Source organism: Spodoptera frugiperda, chromosome 4, assembly GCF_023101765.2.
Source record: "Spodoptera frugiperda isolate SF20-4 chromosome 4, AGI-APGP_CSIRO_Sfru_2.0, whole genome shotgun sequence".
NCBI classification, from domain to species: domain Eukaryota; kingdom Metazoa; phylum Arthropoda; class Insecta; order Lepidoptera; family Noctuidae; genus Spodoptera; species Spodoptera frugiperda.
Window position 1 is genome coordinate 1,297,719 of NC_064215.1, and position 24,275 is coordinate 1,321,993.

The 24,275-nt window shown below is 37.5% G+C and overlaps 4 protein-coding genes across 5 annotated transcripts in view; 1 reads left to right on the forward strand and 3 right to left on the reverse strand.

The window, feature by feature from the left end:
* Positions 1-24,275, reverse strand: part of LOC118272444 (netrin-B-like) — a 131,097-nt gene that overhangs the window by 71,936 nt on the left and 34,886 nt on the right. The gene's annotated exons all lie outside the window — the stretch shown is intronic.
* On the reverse strand, positions 7,269-7,598 carry LOC118272601 (insulin-related peptide 2-like). The gene has a single exon (XM_035589202.2). The coding sequence runs from the start codon at positions 7,537-7,539 to the stop codon at positions 7,282-7,284; it is 258 nt and encodes an 85-aa protein (XP_035445095.2). The 5' UTR covers positions 7,540-7,598; the 3' UTR covers positions 7,269-7,281.
* Positions 20,467-21,207, reverse strand: LOC118272599 (insulin-related peptide 2). The gene has a single exon (XM_035589200.2). The coding sequence runs from the start codon at positions 20,857-20,859 to the stop codon at positions 20,602-20,604; it is 258 nt and encodes an 85-aa protein (XP_035445093.1). The 5' UTR covers positions 20,860-21,207; the 3' UTR covers positions 20,467-20,601.
* LOC118272446 (insulin-related peptide 2) lies at positions 21,449-22,109 on the forward strand. Its single transcript, XM_035588965.2, has one exon. The coding sequence runs from the start codon at positions 21,777-21,779 to the stop codon at positions 22,032-22,034; it is 258 nt and encodes an 85-aa protein (XP_035444858.1). The 5' UTR covers positions 21,449-21,776; the 3' UTR covers positions 22,035-22,109.

A 24,275-nucleotide genomic window follows, 5' to 3' on the forward strand; every position in this document is an offset into this window, starting at 1 on the left:
GTGTTTACACAGTTTCATAACTGAAGATATATTCGTAACATGTTTTATTGCAGTTTTCCCGAAAACACGTTGACTTCAAATGTTTTTTTGTCCGTCTGTTTGGTATTATCAAGCGCTGTTTACTAACAAACTGGATTCAGATTGTTGAACTGTGGATAAAGAAGACTTCTTTAAGTTCTTGTGTTGCTACCACATTACTTTTTATTGTGATAAGTTTTAAAAGAACTTTATAATAGACAGCTATTCATATAACACCAATCTTGGAGCCACAATTGAAACTTCCTCATCGCCCGTTCACCTCCAATTTCCTCACATGTTTGTATCCCAAGTCCCAGTAAAGCCGGACGTCTGAAAATGTACTGTTCATGTTAGTAGTCAAACAAGCAACTAAGTTAGTGTTTTATAACAAATATTGGCAACAATCTAAAGTGTGAGCTTAGTTTGTGTAAACATTTGTCCAGCTAATGCGTCTTGGGGCAAATTAACAACGTGTTTGAGAGCTGCTAACATAAATGTAGCAATACTGAAGAGTTGCATCTGTTCCGTCAGTGCAGCATCAATAAACTTGGGAACAACACATTAGGGGTGATTAGTCATTGTTTTAAAATGCAATCGTGTTTTCGGAATGCGTTTTAATCGTGGGTGGTAATTGGAACCTGTTGAATTGTCGAAACAATCGGTTTTGTATTGTTTTTTTTTTTTTTTTAGGTTAGTGTCTAGCAAATATAGTTTCAATTATTGGCCGTTAATATAAATTATGTTGCCTTTCTTAGAGGTGGCAAATCATCAAATGTCTTCTTCCGCCTTAATTGAGGCTAGAGGGTGTGTCAGGTAAAGTTTATGCAGACCCGAATAGAAATAACGCTGACATTCAACACAGCACAGGTACAAATCGACAACAAAATATAAAACACCTAAAACTGCACATTGCCAACCAGATGTGCAACTGTACAAGTGTTCACGACACACTCACTACAAACAGTCGTCAGTTTAATGTCGTCAACTAACAAAGAACCATAAAGCATTCGCGAAGCCGCCATATTGGCTGGGCCATTGTTTGTGATCATCGACCGTTACATTTCAAATGACGAATATTGGAATGACGGTTCGGAACGATGACATGAGTTATTAGGCAACAAATAAACGTACTGAGTGATCGTGTTATAGTGGGACCTTTGTCCCTGTCTCTGTCTATTAGGTATGAATAGGAATTACTTGGTGAAGGATAAACAGATGAAATTACAATGTTGTTAACGAAGTTTTCATGACCTTTGTAAAGAAAGTAAGAAATAAATTGTTGCAAAATAAAAACACCTAATCCTAAAACCTTTGCAGAACAAATATTTCATGCCTAAACGCCAAACTCTAGCAGCCCTAACCCAATAAATTGTGTAACACAAACCACAAGACAGCGTAGAACAAACGTGCATAGAATCCGCTACATTACGGGCTCGTAACGTTACAAATAACATAATTTGAAACAAAGCGGGTGCAATAGGCCCTCAAACATACAGACAGACATACAAATATTTACGCGTATTAACAATGTTAGCGTGTTATGGCTCCGTGGTACGAAGCCCGTGGCCCGTGGCTCGTGGCTCAGCCAGCACAGCTCTGTTTACGTATACACGTCGTAAAACATTGTTAGTTTGTAATTAACTTGTTGGATTGTGTATTGACCTTTTATTTTTGTCTGAACTTAGCTGACCTGCTGAAAACCAGAGCTAAATGCAAGTTATAGCCAGCTATTATGGCTTGAAGAAGAAAAAGAAACTACAGAAAGCAATTTAATTCAATAAGAAATACTAATTTCAAAGAGTGTCTTCGAGCCACATAATCTATTTAAAGCTACGGGTGTAAATCACGGGAATCGTAAAAAATAAATAAACCAAATGAACATTATTATCTATGAGTGCAGTGGCGCGGCCGGTGGCGACCACAAGAAAAGGATCACATTTTATTTACACCCGTAATCCCGAAATGAATTTCAATTTTAAATGTCCTTTCTCATTTTAACCGCAAATAATTTTGTCAACTAAAAAAAATAAGGAACCGATATATCGAACTAAACGATCCTAAACAAACTTTTACAAAAAATACTACAACTTTTATTACGAGCCATTTGAAACTTTATGTCTACAAGAATTGAGATCATGTTTCTTAAAAACATGTTTGGACTTAATGCCTTTATAAGGTCATTTTTATGAATGACTCGTCGCGTTCGTATTTTGAAAAAAGGTTCTTTTTGTTGCCACGATGTCTGCCGTAAATCGTCGTCCATTGAGTGAGAACCGGCGACTCGAAGGAAACTAAAAAAAAAATGACAACACAAGATGGCGGGTGTAACTACCTGCTATTAGATGCTGAGTGAGTCGTAATCATTTTAAGAAATTCATTTCGTTCCGTTCCGAGATACCTACACCGATTTTGAATATCGATTCGTCTCGAAAAGGAGGTGTAAACGTGTTGCTTTGCTTTACAATATTTTAAACGATCCCATCTGTGTTGATTGCACAGTGATTTTAAATTTTGGTCAACTTCCGTTCAAAATCTGCTATAAAGAGACTTGTAACTTGCAAATCTTTTTCTAAAGTTATAGAATATTCCAGGGACATACGACACTCAACAATTTATGTCGACAATTATTCAACAATAGTAAATGCAATAGTCATATTAGAAATTCAAAAGAGTCCCCGCGGCATTATACTGCCGCCTGCCGACAGAGACTACTGCGAGGAATCTTACGAGCGAGCAGACAGCAGGCAGCACATAAAACAAGCAAAGTGAATAATATTCATTTACGCCAGACCATGGAACCGAGGAATATTAGATTTTATGATTGCTCCCCAAGTGGCACTCGCCGCTTACACATCGGGATTATAAAAAGGATTTCATTTTACAGATTTCAACGCGATATTTACTCTCTCGCTGCTAGAGTAGAAAATGTAATTTAATGTAAGTCAGAGATCCAGCTTCTGTTTTATGCTAACTCGGGAACCAGCGAGACAGTAATAAAATATTCTGAGAACTAAAACCTAGAAGCCATTACACGAAATCTGGGAAAGTCCTGGTGCTGCGCAAACCAGAAATTATAAGCTGGAGTACAACAGTGCGGCATCCTGTGACCTCCGCCGACCGCAGCGGGATACAACGGACGAGGACAGAATAAGAAGCAAATAATATGAATGTACACCCCGAGCTAGGTACAGAAATAATGGAGTTTACTACACCAGTAAATTGGCTTTATTTAGAAACTGCACCCGATCACACACCGCCGTAAATTATTATTATGGATGTTGGTTATTTCTTTACGGGGTTTTTATGGTGTATCTATGTCGTAAAACTAATGCTGTAACTTGTGATTTGAGATCGTCCGCTTTTGGTGCACGGTTTAATGTGTTGCTGTCTCCTGTGTGGAGTCGACGGCACGTCGCCGACCGTAAATGTCCACGGGCCGAGATGAGAAGAATTTTCACGAGAAACTTTTAGTGGCTGACATCAGAGTCCTTTAATCGTCACAGATTATTAGTATTAAAACCTTTTTAGAGTTCTCATCGCTCCTTAAGAAGTGCGAAGTAATAAACAGCTTACAAATGGCAATAAAGCGGCCCACACAGATCTCCTCACCTCATCGTGAGCAGGCGAGTGCTGCCAGTGCCGGGGTATCAACACTCGGTAAGCGATATACGATGACGTTTACTGCGCCACCAATTACCGGCCGCGATACACTACAACCGTACTATTGTTATGGCCTAGCAATCCAGCTTCAGTTGATTTAACTCCGCGGGACACGTTTGGCGGCAGAATGAAGATATTTCCTCACGTAATATTTCATCTAAATCAGAAATTAATTTTAATTCATCAGTATTTGAGAAAAATCTGTCACTCCTGGGATAAGCTTCATGAATAAAATCCTCATTGCAATAAATAACTACAACAAATGATTCACCTGAAGCCATTACCATCCAACATCGACCTCTATTGCTTTAAAAAAAAGAAATTAAGCTAGAGAGCCTAGAGCCAGACACCATCAATATACAAGTCTAGTCAGCGCCACTAAATCTGCTCATTTATTACTTGTAAACCGATTAATTTATTGTTAAGACGAAGCTAAACTCATTGCCTTCGAAATTACCTTTTAACGACTGGAGGATTAAATGTTCCCCCAGACCTGTTGTTGTTTGCAGACATATTCTTTTCACTCTAACAACCCTATCTTGTCTCGCCACGTTGGTCAATACAGACGACAATACAAATACCACAATATATCGGTACAAAAATAGATTTAAAGGAAGCCGCTATCAGGAAACTTGTTTCGAGATAAAACGTATAAAATGTTTGGGAAACATCCTGTCAAATATTCAGGTGTATGCTCGATATAGACGCCACTTAATCTCAAACTGTTCCACATCTATTTCTGCCGCAGTAACATATTACCATCACGTTTCATCCCGAAGGATTAAATAGAGGTGTCCGTATAAAATGTACGACCCACTTTACACTCACATTTTACTTAGTTAAGTCTCCTTCTTTTACATCTACTACACCCAAAAATTAAAGTTACAAACAAAAAATATATCTTTGACAAAAACCTTGAAAATTACTTACGAAAATTTTGCCATACCATTATTCAAAATAAGGGTCTTAAATTTAATAACAGAGCTTTGCCTGGAAGAGTACAAATGTATTGAGCATCTAGTTCTCTTTAAAAAAAAATAATACATAATCATGCAAACGTCGAAAACGTCAAGATGATTAAAATGTCAAAGAATATACAACAAATTTAATGTCAATGTCAATACACTATAGATTTTTTCACAAAATCTACTTCTTTGTTAAATCACAACAACAATATACCTTAAATCCTTCTTAAAACCTCCAAGTACACAACAGGTGGCCGTCACAACTAAACAAATGACACGGGTATTTTATAATGATGTGCTAATTAGTGCCGTGTCGTTCAATTTAGCGCGGGATGACGGACGGAGTCAGGAGGCAAGTGCTAGCGCATCGGATTGATTTCTCAAAGCTATGTGGAGCGAAATCACAATGTGATACGGTTGACGTGACTCGACTGGCTTGTAAACTTGTTGTGTAGCTGAAATATACCTCTTCCGTATTAGTGTTAGTAGTTGAAGGTTTGTATTATCATGTAATATAGCAATATTAAACTAATATAATGTAGTTCTAAAGTAATGTTCGACAAAACCTCTCACTAACATAATATATCGGTAAAAGGCAATTTAATGTTCACCTATTAGAACTAGTTTATACTAGCTAATTCTGATAAAATGCTAATTAATAGGTATTATAATTATTGTTCAGTAGAATCATTTTAAAGGTAATTCCTTACTTTATTTAAATGAAAATACACGACTGAGCTACAAGTCTATGAATTCAGAAACAAGAGAGTCAGAGCTAATTTATGAGACACATCTATTCACCAATGTCACACTACAAAATATCTTAAGGCTTGTAATAGGTAAACTAATCACAACAATAATTATTATAATACTTTTAATAGTAGCCGTATCAAATCTGTTGCCAAATTGTCGAGATAGTGCGCAAAATGATTCGGATAAAATTGAACCCGAGCAAAGTCGCGGGTTTACATTTATTACAACAAACATGAACAATAGACAAATCACAATAACAGCAGCATCTCCTATAAATTCCTCTATCTATCTACCCAAAACAAAGACCGAGTCTCCAATTGTTAATGACATGTTAATTAATACAGTGTCAGCTAATCCGACGTCAGGTGTCAGATCTATCTGTCAGGAGTATCACATTCTACTCGACGTATCATTCGCTGTCAGCAAGACAACAGTTGTTGGTGTTGCCAATTAATTGTTGATCAATACGTTAATACTAACATCACGCCTTTTGAGAGATTATGGATTGATTTACATAATGTTGTATGGATGTAATTTGATTGGTAAAATATATAGGTACTTAGTACCTAGTTACACGTGCCTAAAATATGTTTTATATCTACGTTAGTATATTATATGTATTATAGGGTATCCAATTAAGAGTTGCTATGGGTAATTTCTGTTCCTAAAAATTTCACACAGGATCTCGAATAGTAGTTTGAAATTGTAGCTTCGGTCTATCGGTCTAGGTGACATGCGTATGTGTGTAAACGCAGGCCACGATACAGGAGAAAACCCTAGTGCAGGGCAGCGTTTAAAAAAGTGTTTGATATTTAAATTGCATTGTGGTACCTAAATTAAAGTATGGAGGTATGTTGGGTTAAAAGAAATTATCTTCCCAAATTTTAACATAATAAATTTATACGCCATTTTTGTTTCCCATATTAAAAGTCACATCCATTAAAACACCAAATTAGGTGTGAAAACCCTGGTTATTTATTAAACGTCTTTTTGTTTATAATATTACAGTTACAGAACGATGAACCATAATCTTAAGCCGGGAATTGAATCGGCTTCACGGATTACTGTGATTGATCGCGCCACCTGTCAGTTTGTACGTCAGCTGCGCCGGCGCCGGTGCTGCGCCACGCTTTCACGCAGATAAGTTACAAAGTTACAATCAATAAATATCCATCTGATTACATTAGAGTTACACAGGATTATACCAAGTTATCTTTAAATCAATTTCTTGTCCGAGACGAAAATTAAGATTCTACCTGCAGAAAAATGAGAAGGCGTGCAGCATAACAAAATTAGACAATTATTTTTTAGATATTACTCTTGTAGGTTAAGCTCATGGAAAACTTTGATCAAGTATATTTTCTAGAATAATTTTATTGTGTCACTTATTTTTTTCTTTAAAATAATGAATCTATACTAATATTATAAAGCTGAAGAGTTTGTTTGTGTGTTTGTTTGTTTGAACGCGCTAATCTGAAACGCGGAAGTACTGGTTCGATTTTAATAATTCTTTTTGTGTTGGATAGTCCATTTATCGAGGAAAGCTATAGGCTATAAAACATCGCACTACGATCAGAAAGAGCCGAGCAGAGCGGGTGAAACCCCGCGGAAGTAGCTAGTTCCTTATATGTTTTTTTTTTTTATGTTAAATGGGCCGACGTTGTACGTATGCAAATATGTATGTTGTAACAGTATATTTTGTTGTGCAGGGGTCATTGATTTACCATATACAGCTGCATTTTTAATAAATCAGGAGTAATTGGACCTGCTAGTGTGTGAAGTTGCAATTTTGTACTTGTCTGGTTTATCACAAATAATAACAATAAGTACAGTTTAAACGTCGCTCGTATATTTACATCATAACAGTATCAGTCAAACACCTTATCTAACAGTACGTCATTAGCTCGTCTATAGTGCAGGACTTGCTGCAGCACTCGTCCACCAGGCCGCGCTTGCCGCGCACGCCAGCCAGCGCGCCCGCCGGCGGCACCCACCAGCTGCGCTTGCTGAGCTCGGGGCCCCAGCACAGGGTCGCCAGCGTCTCGGACAGCTGCCGGCCGCAGTACACGCCGCCCCGCACTTGGGACACGCTCACGTAGGCGCAGCACGCCAGCACAGCGGCGAACAACACAAACTTCATCATCTTTGAGGATTATACTGAATACTGATTACTTGGTGTGTGAGTCCCAAACGATGGGGTTGGAATGTGCTCTGTACACCAAATCCCACCCTTTTATACCAGGGGGTAGCTCATTAATATGCATTTTGATTTTTAACACGTAATGATAATGAGCGAGTAGGTTGTGGACATCCCACACTTCTCTTGTTACTTGACGTATGTAAAGTGTGATGGTCTAGACTCCAGATTTTAATAATCGCAGATTTGTAATACATTACTGAAGGAAGTCACCTGACACACCTACGCTATGTACCTATCATGATGTACTAATATAATATAGATCGAACAGTTTTATAAAGAGCCATCGCTGAACATACACAAAACATAAAAATATGAATGAAAAACGAAAACTCATTAATCAACTTAAATACTTACTACAGTTAAATAATCTGCCTGACAAAGTAAGTAGCGGGTTAGGGGAGGGGGGGAGGTACCACGCTATCTCCACCAAAACAGAGCTTACGAACGCTAAGAAAACAAAACAGCGAACAATACAGAATACACCAAAATTCATATCGCAACCTCACATTATTCCTCCGGCAATAAATTAACAAAATAAATTACTTAAGGCTAATTAATTTTACGACGCTCACGGCCCCTCCACAGTGGGTGCGCGGCGCGGCTCTTGGAAGGAAATCTCCACTTAATTAACTTATTGGACCATTATAGCTGGCCCAGGAATATTGGGGGGGGGGGGAGTAAGAGAGTGCCGGAATAATGTCGTGAAGATAATGAGAATGGGAGCTGATGGGAATAGAAAGTGTCCTCATACAACGTGGCGTGATATTGGACTGCATAAATGGTCGGTTCTTACATAAACGTCATCTTCTCCAAAGGATTATTATGTCATTTCTGTTATTAGTGTCCAATGGACTTCTAATAAAGTTCGGAATCGAAAATATTCAAATAACACTTTTGAATTGTCACATTATTTTTTTAGACTTTTGATTTCTTTTTAGTTTAAATAAAAACATTTCTGCAGATTCCCATTCTTGGTATACAATCAACAGAGAAAACCAAACATTTTCTACCATCCCCCATCTTTTCAAGTGCAGACAAGCAAATATAATTTCTATTACTTCTCTAGATTTATTTCAAATAGAAAATGTTTCATACCTATGTTATTATCAGGACTTAGTACTGAAATACTAGAATAGAATTTCTTAGAAAATGTCTTTAAGGGTTATTTTTAGTTCAAGAAATAAATAAGGCAGCCTAGGGCTGTCTAGGGCCTTGGGTTCACAGTAAATGATCAATGACATTTACCTGTTTCGATAAGAGCCTTACTTACCTAATATTTACTTAGTATTTAACATTATTTCTACTTAAAAAGTAAAATGGTCGGCAAGTCCTACTGCCTAAAGACAATTTTTCTGATCAATAATAAATATATCATTGCTTGAGTCGGACTAAAGTTTTTGAACTAGCTTCTACCAATGGCTTTGCTCGCATTCCCGGAGGATTTAAGTATTATATCACCTAAGTCAGCTCATACCCTGCGTGTATACCAAATTTCATCAAAATCTGTTTAGTAATTTCAGCGTGATTGACGGTCAAACATCGAAACAAACAAACTTTCACATTTATAATATTAGTGTGATACAGTACCCATAGGTATACGAATAACACTTTAGAGTGTAGATACATATCTGATCAATGTACATTTATAATTAGCCGCCTCTTAACGGCAATAAAGACGCCCCCCATTACACAACACGTAACAAGCTATCTCAACTACTTCGATTACTATCAAAACAAGACGTGTAAGAGATTTATTATAATTTAAAAGCCTCGGTATCAGTGCCGTATCGGTTACAAAACACGTAGATCTCGCGCTCGTTGCCCGATAATTCAGCAATTACCATAATAATGACTGACAAAGGGTAACCGATCTACCTCCTCTCTACCTCGGGGAATTAACCTCTTCGGTTGGAGGCTGATCGACGTGGGACATGCGTTTAAGCGATTTTTAATTAAAAGTAACAATCTGTTTTGCTCTGCGCCACGCTGCATCGCTGTTTAAAAGCTCATTTGTTTCTGCGATCCTGGCTCTTTGATGTATGATGAAGAATGATCATCACCATGATAGAAGATATCCACCATATCCACCGCCGAATATAAGCTATCAGTGACTTCCAGATCAGTCAAAAATTACCAATTCATACAACGTAACAACAACCATACCGATCATACCAAATATCAGTCACAAATCAATTTTTTTATCTTTCTCGTCTCCATAGACAGTTGGCATTCTCAGCGAGGCCCGCAGTTCCTCTTTTATTCACGAACAATATAAGCTACATACATCTTGCGAGGCTGACATATTAATACACATTCGTATAGTGAATATAGTGAATTCGCGAGTAGTTAATCTCGGTGACTGCTCACGGAGCATGTCTGTACAGGCTACATAAAAGGGTATCGTCCCTTGGGCTCAAGCCTAGCCTACAGTGCTATTCTGATAATGGCAAATTCATCTCGCAAATCACCTCACTACACATTATGAAATCCATTTAAAAAATACCAAAATATCAAAATACTTTACCTAACGTAACTCTATTCACTTCCGTCATCACCCCAGGGTAGAACCTCAGGTGATGATGTCATACATTCAGCGCGCTAATTGGCTACTCCAACTTAACCAACCAATTAGAGGACTAAACGCGGTAACATTTCGATTGCGTTACCAACGTTGCCTATGAGGTCGAGAGGCCTATGTCCAGCAGTGGACGAGAACAGACTGATGATGATGATGATTAAACAAAGTCGCACTAGCAACTCTGATTGGGACAAACCCGCCTTAACCTCCCATACCGCTGCAACTCCTGTAAGCCAGGATCTACAGTAGATACAACCATGAAAACACCGGAACACTGAAGTCCGGCGCGTCCCAGGGAAATGAATGACTGTCTTGGGTCCCGCAGCAATCTTTGATCTAGCAACTCTGATGACGCAAATCTCCAAACACTTATTTTTTGAAAACAAAACTTTTATTCAAGCGAAGTGACTTTGCAAATGAACTTTCAGAATAGCCCCGCCGCTCAGTTGTTCACGCCGCGGAACATACGGTCAGCGAGCCCGGGTCGTCCCGTGTCGTGCCCGCCCCGGATCGGGTTTCCGAAACTAAAGAGCAGAGTGTGCGAAACTATTGTTGTACTACTTAGATGATATGTTATGGAGTAAGTTCAGTGGTCGTGGCAGTGTACTGCTGTGTCGGCTGAGGAATTGGGAAGTATATTAATATTAGAAGTTTCAGGAGTTCTGAATGGGTATGGGTCTGAAGATTTGTAAAAAAATCTTTTAGTTTATGTTACGCTTCTATAAATGAACTATTTTAAAGTTATTTGCTGTTAGTAAAAGCAAACCAATACAAAACTTGAAAAACTAAAAATCCTTCTCAAGAAACTGTACGAAGACTGACGAAGACGAATGAAGTCATGAAAAAATGTTAATAACTTTCATTTTGGTATCCTGTTTATAAAATAATAGACGTTAAACTTCTTAACTAGAAATATCTACTTTATCACAAATTGATAAGGTAGATAATCCAAGAAATATAGACTAGTCTGCACATAATACCTAAGTCTTCGACAGTAAGTAAAATGAAGTAACAAAAGCCTGCGTGCGCCAGTGACCGTATCCACAAGTCAGGCGAGTACTGGCCGCTAGCCACTAGTCGACAGGACAATGGACGGACAAACAGACACACATCTACATACAATAATATTGTAGCGCGGATTGAATAATAGCTGTTTATTGTATTATTATTGCGGATAGAATGTGGGTTTATTTTATTTACTTTATGTAAGTATTGGTCAATATATTACTTAATTGATTTATTCTGTATGAAATGAGGAGAGATAAGTATATTTGTAGAATAATAGTATCTTCCATTTAATATTATGTTAACCGGGAAACAATGGGAATAATATTGTGATCACAATTTTAATAAATAGTAAAATTTTCTTTGTGAAAGCTGTATGGAGCTTGTACGTTTGAATGAATAAATACCTTTCATTCGCTTTGTAAGAACAAAACTTAGATCTAAATTAAAAAATTCAAAGGGATTAAAATCTCAAACATATTTACAGTATGCTTTTAAGAATATTGCATCAAACATTTCACATTAATCCGGATTTAATAACATAAATCCGAATATAATTAAAAATGGCCCCTTTGAAACTAAGAGTAAAACAAATATTGAGTATTGAATAAACAACGCCGGGGCTAATAACTATGCAAATTCCGTCAAACAAACTGACGGGAACAACTAGTGCGGAATTACGCGGGAACAAATTATTGGCCAACGTACGTTGAGCTCCCGCCCCGCGCTGGTTGTTTCAACTATAGGTGTTTGAGGGGAGGTTTGTGGTGGGCTGGGAGGTCAGACGTGGGTGGTCGATAGTGTTGGGATAGTAATGAAACGTCTGGATCAGTGGACGCCGCGGGCCCCGCCATTGTAGCGTCGCACACAGAAGTGCAACTCGGATAGGTTTGTTCAATTTGTTTGTAGGGTGAAAGCTAGTTCTTTTTTTTTTGTTCTATATTTTCATTGACAACTACTAACTAGCTTCGTGTTTAATGCAGATTCATTAGATTGCCGAAAGAAGTTAACTAAGAAAAACATATTTTTTTCTTAATTTACTTTTTCGGCTCTAAACTTATTAATTTTTCTTTATTACTTTTTACGCGGATGCCATTCATTCCCAAGCACACGATTTTATTTAAACACCATAACTAAAATTACTTTAATAAACACTTAAACGTCCACACCACCAAACAGAATTAGCAATCAAAAGCATCATGTAACAGACTGTGCTTGCCAGTACGTACAAAGCACAAATTCATTTAAGTGAAGCTCTCTGTAAACTGGCAACCCTGTGGCAATAACGTCCACGTTTTATTGGCGTTTGATTTTCCAAACTTTGCTAGGGTTAATAACAGTGACGAAATTATAGGGTTATTAAATTTAATGGACGTGAAAATTGAGGCGTCTCGGAATTCGGATCTCTTGGGGGTTAATATTGTAAGATGAAGTAATTAAGTCGATGAAATATGTATTGTTATCATTAATTTCTTGTGGGTTATAATAACTGAAATTGTAACACAAGTTATTGATATAAAGTTAAACGATTTGAAGGAATTATCTTATCTATACATTTTTTTATATAAAGCTTGTTTGAACGCACTAATCTCTGAAATACCAATTGGAATTTAATAATTATTTTTGTATTGGATAGTTAATTTCGAAAAAATCACGTTGCGAACAATAAGATCCGAACAACGGGTGTAACTACCGGTAGTAGCTAGTCAGAACTAAAAATCTATGTATCAGAAGTAACAAGAACGTTTTAGTTGTAATCACAGCCAATTATGACTAAGAACTAGTTAAAAAGTCCCACTCACTCTCGCTATTAATTTCAGAATGATTGGTCGTTGGCCGACTGCTTATTAATAACGAACTTTTTATATCGTATTAACTATGAATTATTATTCAGACCATGATGTTATTTGACTGCGATATAATAACAGTCCAATTGAAACTATGAGACAGAAAAAAGTTTCTAGAAAAACTTCTAAAATAGATATTAGAATTCCATGAAAAACAGTCATTTATTGAGGTAAGTTTCAAGTAAACCCGACCAGCAGTCGTAGTGTGCATTAAACATTCGCTATCGATTGCGTTCCCCTCTCATTAAATCGATTATCGTTCACCTAACTCGATACTGTCGACTCGAGTGTTTCGCAACTCGAGTAACACTGTCACGATTGTTGGATGTTCACGATTCAGTGTAAATGGAAGCTTTTTGGTTTATTCGATACTGAATCGAGTGTTTATGTTCGTTGTCAGTAAATTAATTATGTGTTCTACTTCTATTCGCTTCTCACTGGATTTTATTACAATGTGTTGATTTTAGTAAAGCTTTTACAGAATAGTATTTATTGAGCTGTCACTACATTTTTAACGTGATTTACTTTATGAGCTATGATTAATCAAGTCTTATGACATTTCCTTATTATGTTGTTAAACGCCTTCAAGCGTAATATTTGATGGTTTGCTCTCCCCTGGTGAGTAAGAGGGTGATATTTAAGAACGTGGTTAGATCGTTACGATGACGTTACTCAATGACTCATTTCCTTTCTTATAATAAATACAGATAGCTATGTGGACGTCATACACACGTTATATTATCTAGTATCTACATAACTCAGCACTGAATCAAAACAAGATCGGGTTTATTTTTACGTAAGCACCACTCCAATAGACTCGCGATCGACGGGCGACGCTACAAAACAATTTAATCGATCATCTCGGCCATATTTAATACGACTCCGAGATCCACTTATCCCGAAATTTCGTAAACAATGCAGACAAAGACCCGATTGTAGAGAATACATTAGAGATAAGGCGAGATGAATCGGCCTGTATTGACGGATCGCTGGGGGCTGGCCAGCTGGGCAACACATCGCTCACTGCTGGCCGACTGATAAGGGACCAATATGAAGGTACACGGGTTCACAGTTCATCGGAGAAAGCGTATAGGTCGCCACTTTAGGCGATGAGATGCTTTCAATCTATCCAATGAATCTTCAATGTGATCGAGCGAAGAAACAATGCCTCGTCTGGGAGATTAAGTATTCAATGTAAATTCAAACATGAAGACATTCTTCTTACCAATAACAACGACTTTAATTTGCTTTCTTAAAAACGTAACATACAGCGTCTTGTTACTAATCAATATTTATCGAAATGGTAATAAAATTCAGTGAAGGAGTGTCGAGACAGGCTAACCAGGCCTCATTTGGCCCTCATTGTCCACATCACCGCCACCACACTGATTGCCCATTAATTCCCGCACAGTAGCCAACACGTCACTAAGTATGTCAGTACTGCGCTCCACTGATATTAAAATCATAGCGATGACATTACATTATTTTGCATCAGCCGCGACGGCTTCAATAAAAACTCCATTTGTCTCGGTTACAATGCAGTGATCAATTCAATTTGTCTGTCTGTGTGTGTCCGTTTGGATGAGGTGGAGGGACAACAGAAGGCTTAACATCTTCCTGAATGGGGAACTTGAACAAAAGATGGATTCTGTGACAAAACCTTTGGAACGGATACAAGGAACCGTAGCAAACTTTTTAGATAAACAACTTTTCTCTAAAACCAGCCGGTGATTTCTAAGTATTTTTGTATATGATTTGAAAACTGCATTGTAGGAGCTCAATATTATATTATGACATCTTAATTATATACTGTGTTGGTATAGTTCGCAGAACAATTTCTAGATCCGTCTAATTATGAGCCTGTGCAACGTTGCAACCGGCAATATTGTCTTAAATGAAGTTGAACTTCTGAACCTAATATCCTTCGAACATTGTTTCCAAGTACCACTTACTAATGCTAAACTAATTTGCCGTCTTCCTAGTATTTCCTAAGTATTCCCGGTCGGTTATCGACTAGATAAAGGTTAATAGAGTTCAGATCACTTGATCACTGGTGTAGCAACGTAAAACTAACGTAATTATGATTTAACTGTAGTTTGGAATAGGTTTTTAATGATGCAACAATTTTATACTCTAAGTAGGGTACTTAAGGTTATGAATTTATTATTATAAACCACGCCTCGGTATAAGGAAAGCCGTTTTATAGGAATTGGTTACCGCACGTACCTACACACGTGATAGTTGCTCGCTTCATTGTTAAAGTTGCTTTGTTGCCTAAGCAAGTACTTGCCGACAGTAAATCTTGGAGAATTTATTGTCTAAAGTCTTATAACAACATTTATGACAAGTTAATGTATCGTTAAATAGTAATCTTAAGCTTACGTCTTAGTCTTAAAACCACTCCAATCACTGACGGAACAAAGACGACAGTAGAGAAATCCCTCCTAATGTGAAGTGGATTCTTACAGTATAATCATATCCATATAATATGTGGATACGTAATAACCGCTTAACATTTCATCATATAATTAAAGTACACATACATAGTTGTTACCCAAGCTCGCAGGTACTTGGAGAATGTGTTCGAGTCTCGAGTCGCGCACTTTCCTCCATTGTGCTTCGTGCACAATCACCAATAACTTAACGACTCCACACGTTAATAAATTTACCTTCGACACAACAATATTAACAATTTCAGCCATTACAACGAGTACGTACTGAGTATGGTAACACTTTCATAATATTATGGTAACCAAATTGTAAGTAGGCAAACATGATTGAGTTTTATTTTCAAGAAAGTAGGGTTTAAAGTAATTAAGTAGATAGATATTTTTGACAATGTTTGCAGACGTTTTTCTTTACCACCAAAGACTTGAAATGAACAATATTTTTGTGCTTTTTATCTTTAATTATGTTTCCATTTGTAATCCTCATGGCGTAGTCATTATCTCATTAAATTATACAAATTGCTGAGAGCAATAATCATAAGAAACAAAAAAGCTTTTAACTAAACGATTCAAACGACAACGACATTTTGTCTCAAATTCACCCATCAATAATGGCCGCCGATAAAGTTGACCAAAATAGGACGAAACATCGTTATCTTAATTTGAATTATTGAAAAATCGAATTGTGTTTCTTTTTTTACTGCGCGGTTGCTGCCCACACTCCAAGTTGAAATTAGAATTAGTTTGAATTCGAGGCTTTTTGTTATTAGTTATTTATTTTCAAGTCTACGTTATTCATTGATCAATGTTTAGAAAATATTCTAAACAAACGACTGTACAAGCTGTTTTCGATGTTTTTATCAAAACGAGACGAGAACATTAGGTAACCTTCTTCGAATTTAGCCCAGACTCGTGTATCTGTCACCAGCATCATTTGACACGACGCGGCGCGTGACGTGTCGTCTGAAAAACACAATTTCCCTCCGAATTCTCGCCGCGTCTGCAACAAGCGCCATGAATGAGAGTTTCACACTTGGATTAATAACACTAATCTATTATTACACGTGCTTAGGCCATTGCCGCAAGGAGCAGACGCGGTGCAGCCACGCGACGTTCTATTTTCAAATTATTACAAAGCGTCGAGCGCGTTCCGATTAATTTGTCATAGTATCATCGCGTCCGTCGCGGCCGCGGCAAGGGATTGTTTATTTTTATTACAAACAGCGTAATCTTCATCTCGGTGAAAGATTTATAACACGTAGCGGTTAAGGCAATTATAATGGTGGGCGCAGCGCAGCACGGAATGTAGCGTATTTGTTGCTAGCGACGGTTTTTTATTCGTTTTGTTTAAGTTGTTGCGGAAATTAATGTTTGTGTTCGTAATTGTCGTGTCAAGTTGTAGAAATTTAATTTGTATGATTTGTTGCCGCGCTTGTTCATTTTGTTTCTGTTGGTTTAACAGATGGTTTTGCTTATTCATGGGAAATTATCTTTACTTTGTACGTTTTTTCGAGCGCTTTTGTTTTAAGTTAGCATTATGTACAGATTCCCCGAAGCCAAACACGGAAAATTTTAAAACAACAAAGCCTTACGTTTGTGGTTGTTGTTTTATTTGAGAAGCGGTGATTGTTGCGGAGGATATAATTACATATTATTTTCAATCAATACGGGGAAGGAGGCTGGCGTGTCGATAATGTCGGGTATCGCCCGCTGGAGGTGTGATACCGCCTAGAGCTGAGCTACGCTCGGATAGCACCGCGCTGACGCCTAGCACAGCACTAAGCTAGAAGCGGTAGCGATCTTATTAACTTAACTATCACGTTTATAGTTTGAAAGCTTTGTATGACATTATTTAGTATACTTATACGTGTTGAAAATTAATAAAATTACTAAGTTGAAGTAAGTTTGTAGACAAATAAATTAACACTTAACTTAGTTACAAACAAGGATCCCTATATTGATTAAAATCGCCAACGCCTACAACTCACACTCGGCCCGAAATGCATAATTCTACGTGTAGAGTCACGAACGATGACTTTTAATAGTAATGTGATGGGATCAGCGCCGGCGCAGGCGGCTAATGCGTTCGTGTGCTCTAAATCATTAAGTAGATCGTCTGCTGGGAACTTTGAGAACTGATCTATGTATTATGCCTGCATTATAATATTGTAGATGCATTTGTAAAATGCTTTAGAGCTTTTAATAAGATTAAACGATATTAACCCTATACTACGTTTTAGATAGGTCAACTGGAAATGGATGCCATCACGGTTGCTGAACTAAGGGTATTCTTATAATTATGTTGTGGGTCTATATAATCAGGATTTTTTTAAGAAATGAAATATTTGAATACTGCATGCCTCCTGGAATCTAGTCCCCTTGTCCTTCTCAGCAGTTGCATACTATTCATTTGTCACCACTAAGGCAGTCATTATAAAGGAGTTTTAAACCTACATCGAAATGTTAGCAACTAGACGTGGCACCTCAGTAGCCGTATCTAGTAATAAATCTGATCAGCTTATCTACGTCGTTTATAAGCCGTGAGACAAAGGCGGCCACTTACTGGCCTATCATTCCATCGGCCGATCGCACAGATAACCACAGATAACTCAACTTGTTTCTATTAACCACACTTAATTTATACTCATTATAAATCTTAGATTAGTAGCAGGTTTATGTAGATTGATTTATGAAAAATAGTCCTTATTTCTTTTGGTCGAAAGATGATTTCTCTTTTGTATAATTTACTGCATTTAAGGAGTCGTGGTAAACTTTTTGCTATTGTTGTAGTAAGACTATCACTTGCTACTTAATTTTTAAATATTTAATCTACTTATGGTCCTGATTGTAATAAAATTGTACCTTACTGACGTACTCTGAGACATTTAATGATTACTTTAACTATTCCTTAATAACGATTTTGTTGCGAAAACAATTGCTAAGGAGGTTAAGTAACCATTAAACTCTGAGTAAGTACCTTACTAAACTGAAAAATATGGAAAATATTCAGTGTGCATGTAGTTGATTATTCTATTGTTACAATATTAGGACGAGCTCCCTTCCGATACAAGCAAGAACAACAGCAGCTACCTACCTCTAATAAATAGCAAAACTTAAAACTCTCAACAAGACCTACATTTCCGAAGCTATATTTACAGCCGGAGATAGTCGCAACTCGCAACAAATAATTTAATTCCAGCGACATTAAGAGACAAAATTAATCAAGTAAATCGATTTATAATGAACAAAGCAGCCATTGAGACTTGGCTTTATCAGCTTGATTTACTGATGCAGTTAACCTTCTGACCGGCTTGCACAGTGGTACCACCCAGATGGACCCAGCCATAAATACTTCATACTCATAAAACTGATCGTTTTTATGGCCAACATTTATGAATGTTATTGTAGATCGAACAAATTGCTGATTTGCCTGCAATTAAATTATGATGGCCGTAACCTAATTTATGGTTTAAAGTTCTTAAATTCTTGCTAGAATAAGAGATTAATTTTAAGTGTTGGAGAGCCATGTTTCAGCACGAATGGGCCGGCTTGAATGGAGTGATACCACGGCCTCACTGAAAATCGACGTGAAACAACGATTGCGTTGTTTCACGTCGCAGTCTTCCCAAAGATATTAGCGAAAGGCCCAACGGTATTATTTTCGCTAACTTCAAAACTTGGTATGTCTAAGAATATTTTTAATATAATGTATGTCATTAGTATTCCCTCTGCCATGGCCTCCAAGAGATACTAAAAGTAGAATAAAATAAACTTCAACAAAATTTGTCACGTCAAACATTTACACTCGTGTTTGTAGCCAGATTCTCTGGATCAAGCCCAGCAGCTTGTCAATTATATCCAGATGAATATTTAAATTAATTGAATTAATTATTCAATATTGTTTACGCTTCGTACCCAATACGCCACTGTGACATGCGTGGGAGTTGTAGTGTGACGTCACTACACCACTCAATGAATTACCTGAGCAACGCGGTTACAATTGCTGAAGGGGTTCATTCATTATTAAATTATAAATAGAACATTCATTAATATTCTGAAGGGTTCATTGTAGATGTGTTGTGTATAAATACAGTTAATGGATAGTTACAGTATACGAGGACACGTGAAAGTTTGAGAGGACACGTAAGGAGTTTTTCAAGAGTGGGAAAGCTATGCTTCAGCATAAATGGGCCGGTTCGACCGGAGTGATACCACGGCCTCACAGAAAAACGACGTGAAACAACGCTTGCGTTATGTTTCATTGTTTGAGTGAGGTTACCAGAGACCCAATTACCCCCCATCCCAATCTACCCAATCCCCGATTCAACAACAACGCCTCTGGTGTTTCGGGTGTTAACGGGCGGCGGCAATTGCTTTCCATCAGGTGATCCGTCTGCTCGCTTACCAACTTATACCAGAAAGCCCCTGTACTAAGAAAAGCAATGAATGAAATATACCACACACTACTACTCTGTTCGTACTACTACACAACTATATAAGAAAGCATTATTAATTCCAAACCTTACTAAAATTTAAACCAAAGGTACAATGAGTTACTAAGCAGCCTATACTGGCTGAACAATAAAGTATTCCACATAACTGTAATACCCATTACAGCAGTCTTGAAGTTCTTTATTCTCTGAAGAAAATCTGCGATTTATTTATCAACATCTTATCTGTGTGTCAGAGCTTGCAAGTTATAATCACGGCTAGTAATTAACAGCTGAGCTAGCCGGGCTAGTTATGAGCTGGGCTTACATAGATTATCATATTAACACCGATAGATAAATACCATTCATTTTAGTTGCGTTAGACGTTAAGTCGCCATGTTCTGGTGTAGCTGCTTGTATCATAATTACATTAATCTTCTTACTTGACAACATTGAAACTGTGTTTTTTTTAAGTAAAAACAGTGAAGTGATATTTTTTGATTCGTCACTTTTAAAAGTTGCTTACCAGACACAATTGTACGTAGAGGGAATAAAAACACAAGTTGAAAACGTTCAAGAATTAGTTATATTATATTAAGTACAATTTTATAAAATGGTCAACGTTTAAAGTAAACTAAAACACGACAGTTAAAGGTAAGTCAGACTCATCATGAATGTCACAGTCCATCGTTAGCCAACTAGCAGTACATCATTAGTTCATCGATAGTGCAGGACTTCTCACAGCATTCGTCGACAGGCCCGCGCTTGCCGCGCATGCCAGCCAGCGCGCCCGCCGGCGGCACCCACCAGCTGCGCTTGTTCAGCTCGGGGCCCCAGCACAGGTTCGCCAACATCTCGGAGAGCCGACGACCGCAGTATACCCCACGTCCTTGCTGTGCTGTGCACACGTAGGCACAGCACGCCAGCACGACAGCGAACAACACAAACTTCATCATGGTGACTGTAACTGTTGTAGTAACACGAAGCTCCGATGTGTAAGTCCCGGTGAATGGGGTTGGAATGTGTTCCTCCCTTAACACTCCGCCCTTTTATACCTGGATGTGGCTCATTAATATTCCTAACACCTTATTAGAATATGTCACATGTCCTACTGCATCCCACATTATTGCGTAAGTCAGGTTCCCTCGACGACACAATTACGCACGTCATTACTTCAGCCGAGAAAATTGTTAAATATACCATGGACATAAATTAACATCAAGGACATCTCCTTTAAGGCGTTTTTCACACGCTCCGGTTGCCGGACAGCCGGTGCCGGGTTTCCAGTGGCAAAAGTATGACAGAATGTTTCCGTATGTGTGGAAGCTAACACACACTTTGCCGTCGAGTACACACGACACTGTTTCCCTACAACTACTACAACTATTTCCCTAACCTTTCGCACTCTATTACAAGTTACGGTAGAACTTATAGCTACTATAGGTGTACTGTGTTAGTAACAAAACAGTTGGTAACTGGCTATGTTTAATTTTGTGGCTATAACCTAAATTTTCAGAATTAAAGAACGGTTACATAACAAAGGGAGAATAGTTTTGCTTTTGGCGGTATCCACATCAAGTTGTAACCACTACATCAACATGACAAGCTTGGCGTAGGAGTACAGAACATTTTCAGATGCCTTGTTTCAGAAATGTACACTAAGTCTAGACTAGACCGTAATATTTTACCTACAACAAATAAAAGTGTGGGAAGTAAGCAACCTAATTGCTCATTACGTGTCAAAAATCAAAATGCATATTAATGAGCTACCCCCTGGTATAAAAGGGTGGGATTGGATGTACAGAGCACATTCCAACCCCATCGTTTGGGACTCACACACCAAGTAACCAGTACTTCAGTATAATCCTCAAAGATGATGAAGTTTGTGTTGTTCGCCGCTGTGCTGGCGTGCTGCGCCTACGTGAGCGTGTCCCAAGTGCGGGGCGGCGTGTACTGCGGCCGGCAGCTGTCCGAGACGCTGGCGACCCTGTGCTGGGGCCCCGAGCTCAGCAAGCGCAGCTGGTGGGTGCCGCCGGCGGGCGCGCTGGCTGGCGTGCGCGGCAAGCGCGGCCTGGTGGACGAGTGCTGCAGCAAGGCCTGCACTATAGACGAGCTAATGATGTACTGTTAGATAAGGTGAAGCTTTTGATATTATATTTGACTGATATGGGGATGATGTAAATATATGAGCGATGTTTATATTGTAGATTTTGTTTTATTTGTAGTTGGCTCTAGCTGTAACATACTCTATCTATTTTTTCTATGTCACTCTTTTATAATACAGTCGAAAGAGTTAGTTGACCTGCTCTTGTATCTGTGCAAATATCAATCTTTAATCCTAACGCTAACCTGTTTCACGGGCAGTCCTTGTTTCCTAACCTTTCAATAATAACAGTACAGAGCTATACTTTCCTCAATAAATACTATGTCCACAGCTCGGTGCTAATGTAAACCCGTTCAATTCCCATCATTGACCAACAAACGATATCGTTGCATTAACACACCATCACCATACATTATCTTACTATTGTATTATACCACAGACACCAGGAACAACTCGCTCTCTGATACTGATATAATTATGTCCGGAGCGACGCGCCGTGGTATAAATACGAAATAATGATTACAGTTATTAGTTTGCAAGACCATTAAGCATATAATAAGTTAAATAGTAGACACTATAGGCATCGAGATGTTTTAGTCTGTTAAATTAATTGATTTTCGATTTTAACGCGTTTTAATAAAATTGATTTTTGTTTAAATTAATAGATATGAGTATAGTTTGATTTCCGTTTATCTGTCTGTATTCTGTACATGGTTAGTTAATGATAATAAAACACTATCACACTAATATTATAAATGTGAATGTTTGTTTCTTTGGATGTTTGTACATCAATCACGCTAAAACTAATTTTGATGAATTTGGTAAACAGATAGGGTATGAGCTGACTTGGGTGATAGGATACTTTTATGCCACGGTAATGGATGGAAGTAACATACATATGAATATTTTTTTTTTATTCAATTATCAGAAAACAAACGGTCACACAGTTTTCATATTCTAAATCTAAACATTACATAAACAGACCTATAGTTTCCTTAATTTAGCAATATATATTAATAGCATGAACAGCTTAAAATTATAACAAGAACGAGAGAAAATGATACAAATATTGGAGATGTTATGAATATGTGAATAATCTAGATAAAATTTGAATAAACTGCAGTATTCTAGAAATGACAATCTCAAAGCATGTTACTTCAAGACCTACCGACCGTCAACCAAGACCTTACATAGGTCTCGTAAATATTTAATCATTCAATTTTGTTACGGCACGCCTACACAATTTGTGAAAAACGTTTAGGTATACACGTGGCATACCTAGATGAAACTAAATTATTTACATAGAAATCCACAGTTTTCCGTACATAACACAAAATACTTGAATATAATTTATAATAAAATTTTGTGTAATTATTTATCGCCAATCGACACATATCGAAAACAAATTCGTACTATGCTATTATTAAAAAAGAAATGGTAACCAAAACTTTAATCAGATCCGAAACCAAATCCGAAATCCGTTTACAAATAATTTTATACAAGTCCGTTTATATATCCGCAATACCGCTTACGACCACTCAAACAAAGATACATCATTTGAATACGAACGATACTTTGTGACAAAAGCTGAATAAGGCTCGGTCCTAACTTCAACCAGTTATAGTATTTTAACAGGCCATCAAAGCGTTAGTGTCGGTTCATTCAGGCCTCGATTACCTCATTCAGTGCTGTTTACGTTCAAATAAACATGTAAATGTAGTGACGTCACTGGGGTCGCTGGAGTACTGCTACAAACTTGTGGAGATGTCAAATTTATTATTGAGTTTATTGTAACTCAGTATTAGACATTTTGCTTCGAGCATGAGGACTCAAATCCTTCATTTCTTGACGAAGGCAAGATCAAAGATTTTCAAAGAAGAAAGATTCACTAAACAACTCCTTTTTTTACTTTATTTATTATTTACACAAAACAATAATACAATAAATAACAAATAGCAACCAAAAAACCACTAAGGTTACAAAGTTATAAATGTTATTCATTTTATGACCTGAAATCGTACGTAGGTTCTGACCTACGCAGACCTAACTATTCAGAACCTTTAAACGAACTACTATTTTCTTGGTCTCGTCACATTCTTAAATTTAAATAAGCAACTAGATTAATCACTTTTTAATATAGGTAAGCTAATACAATATTCATAATTATATTGTAGGTAAATTTAACCCAAACTGAAACTCAAGTAGGTAAGTAGACCTCTTGTGTGTCACCTTGAATGAACATGCGAGTGAGCACCCTCTGAAACTGAC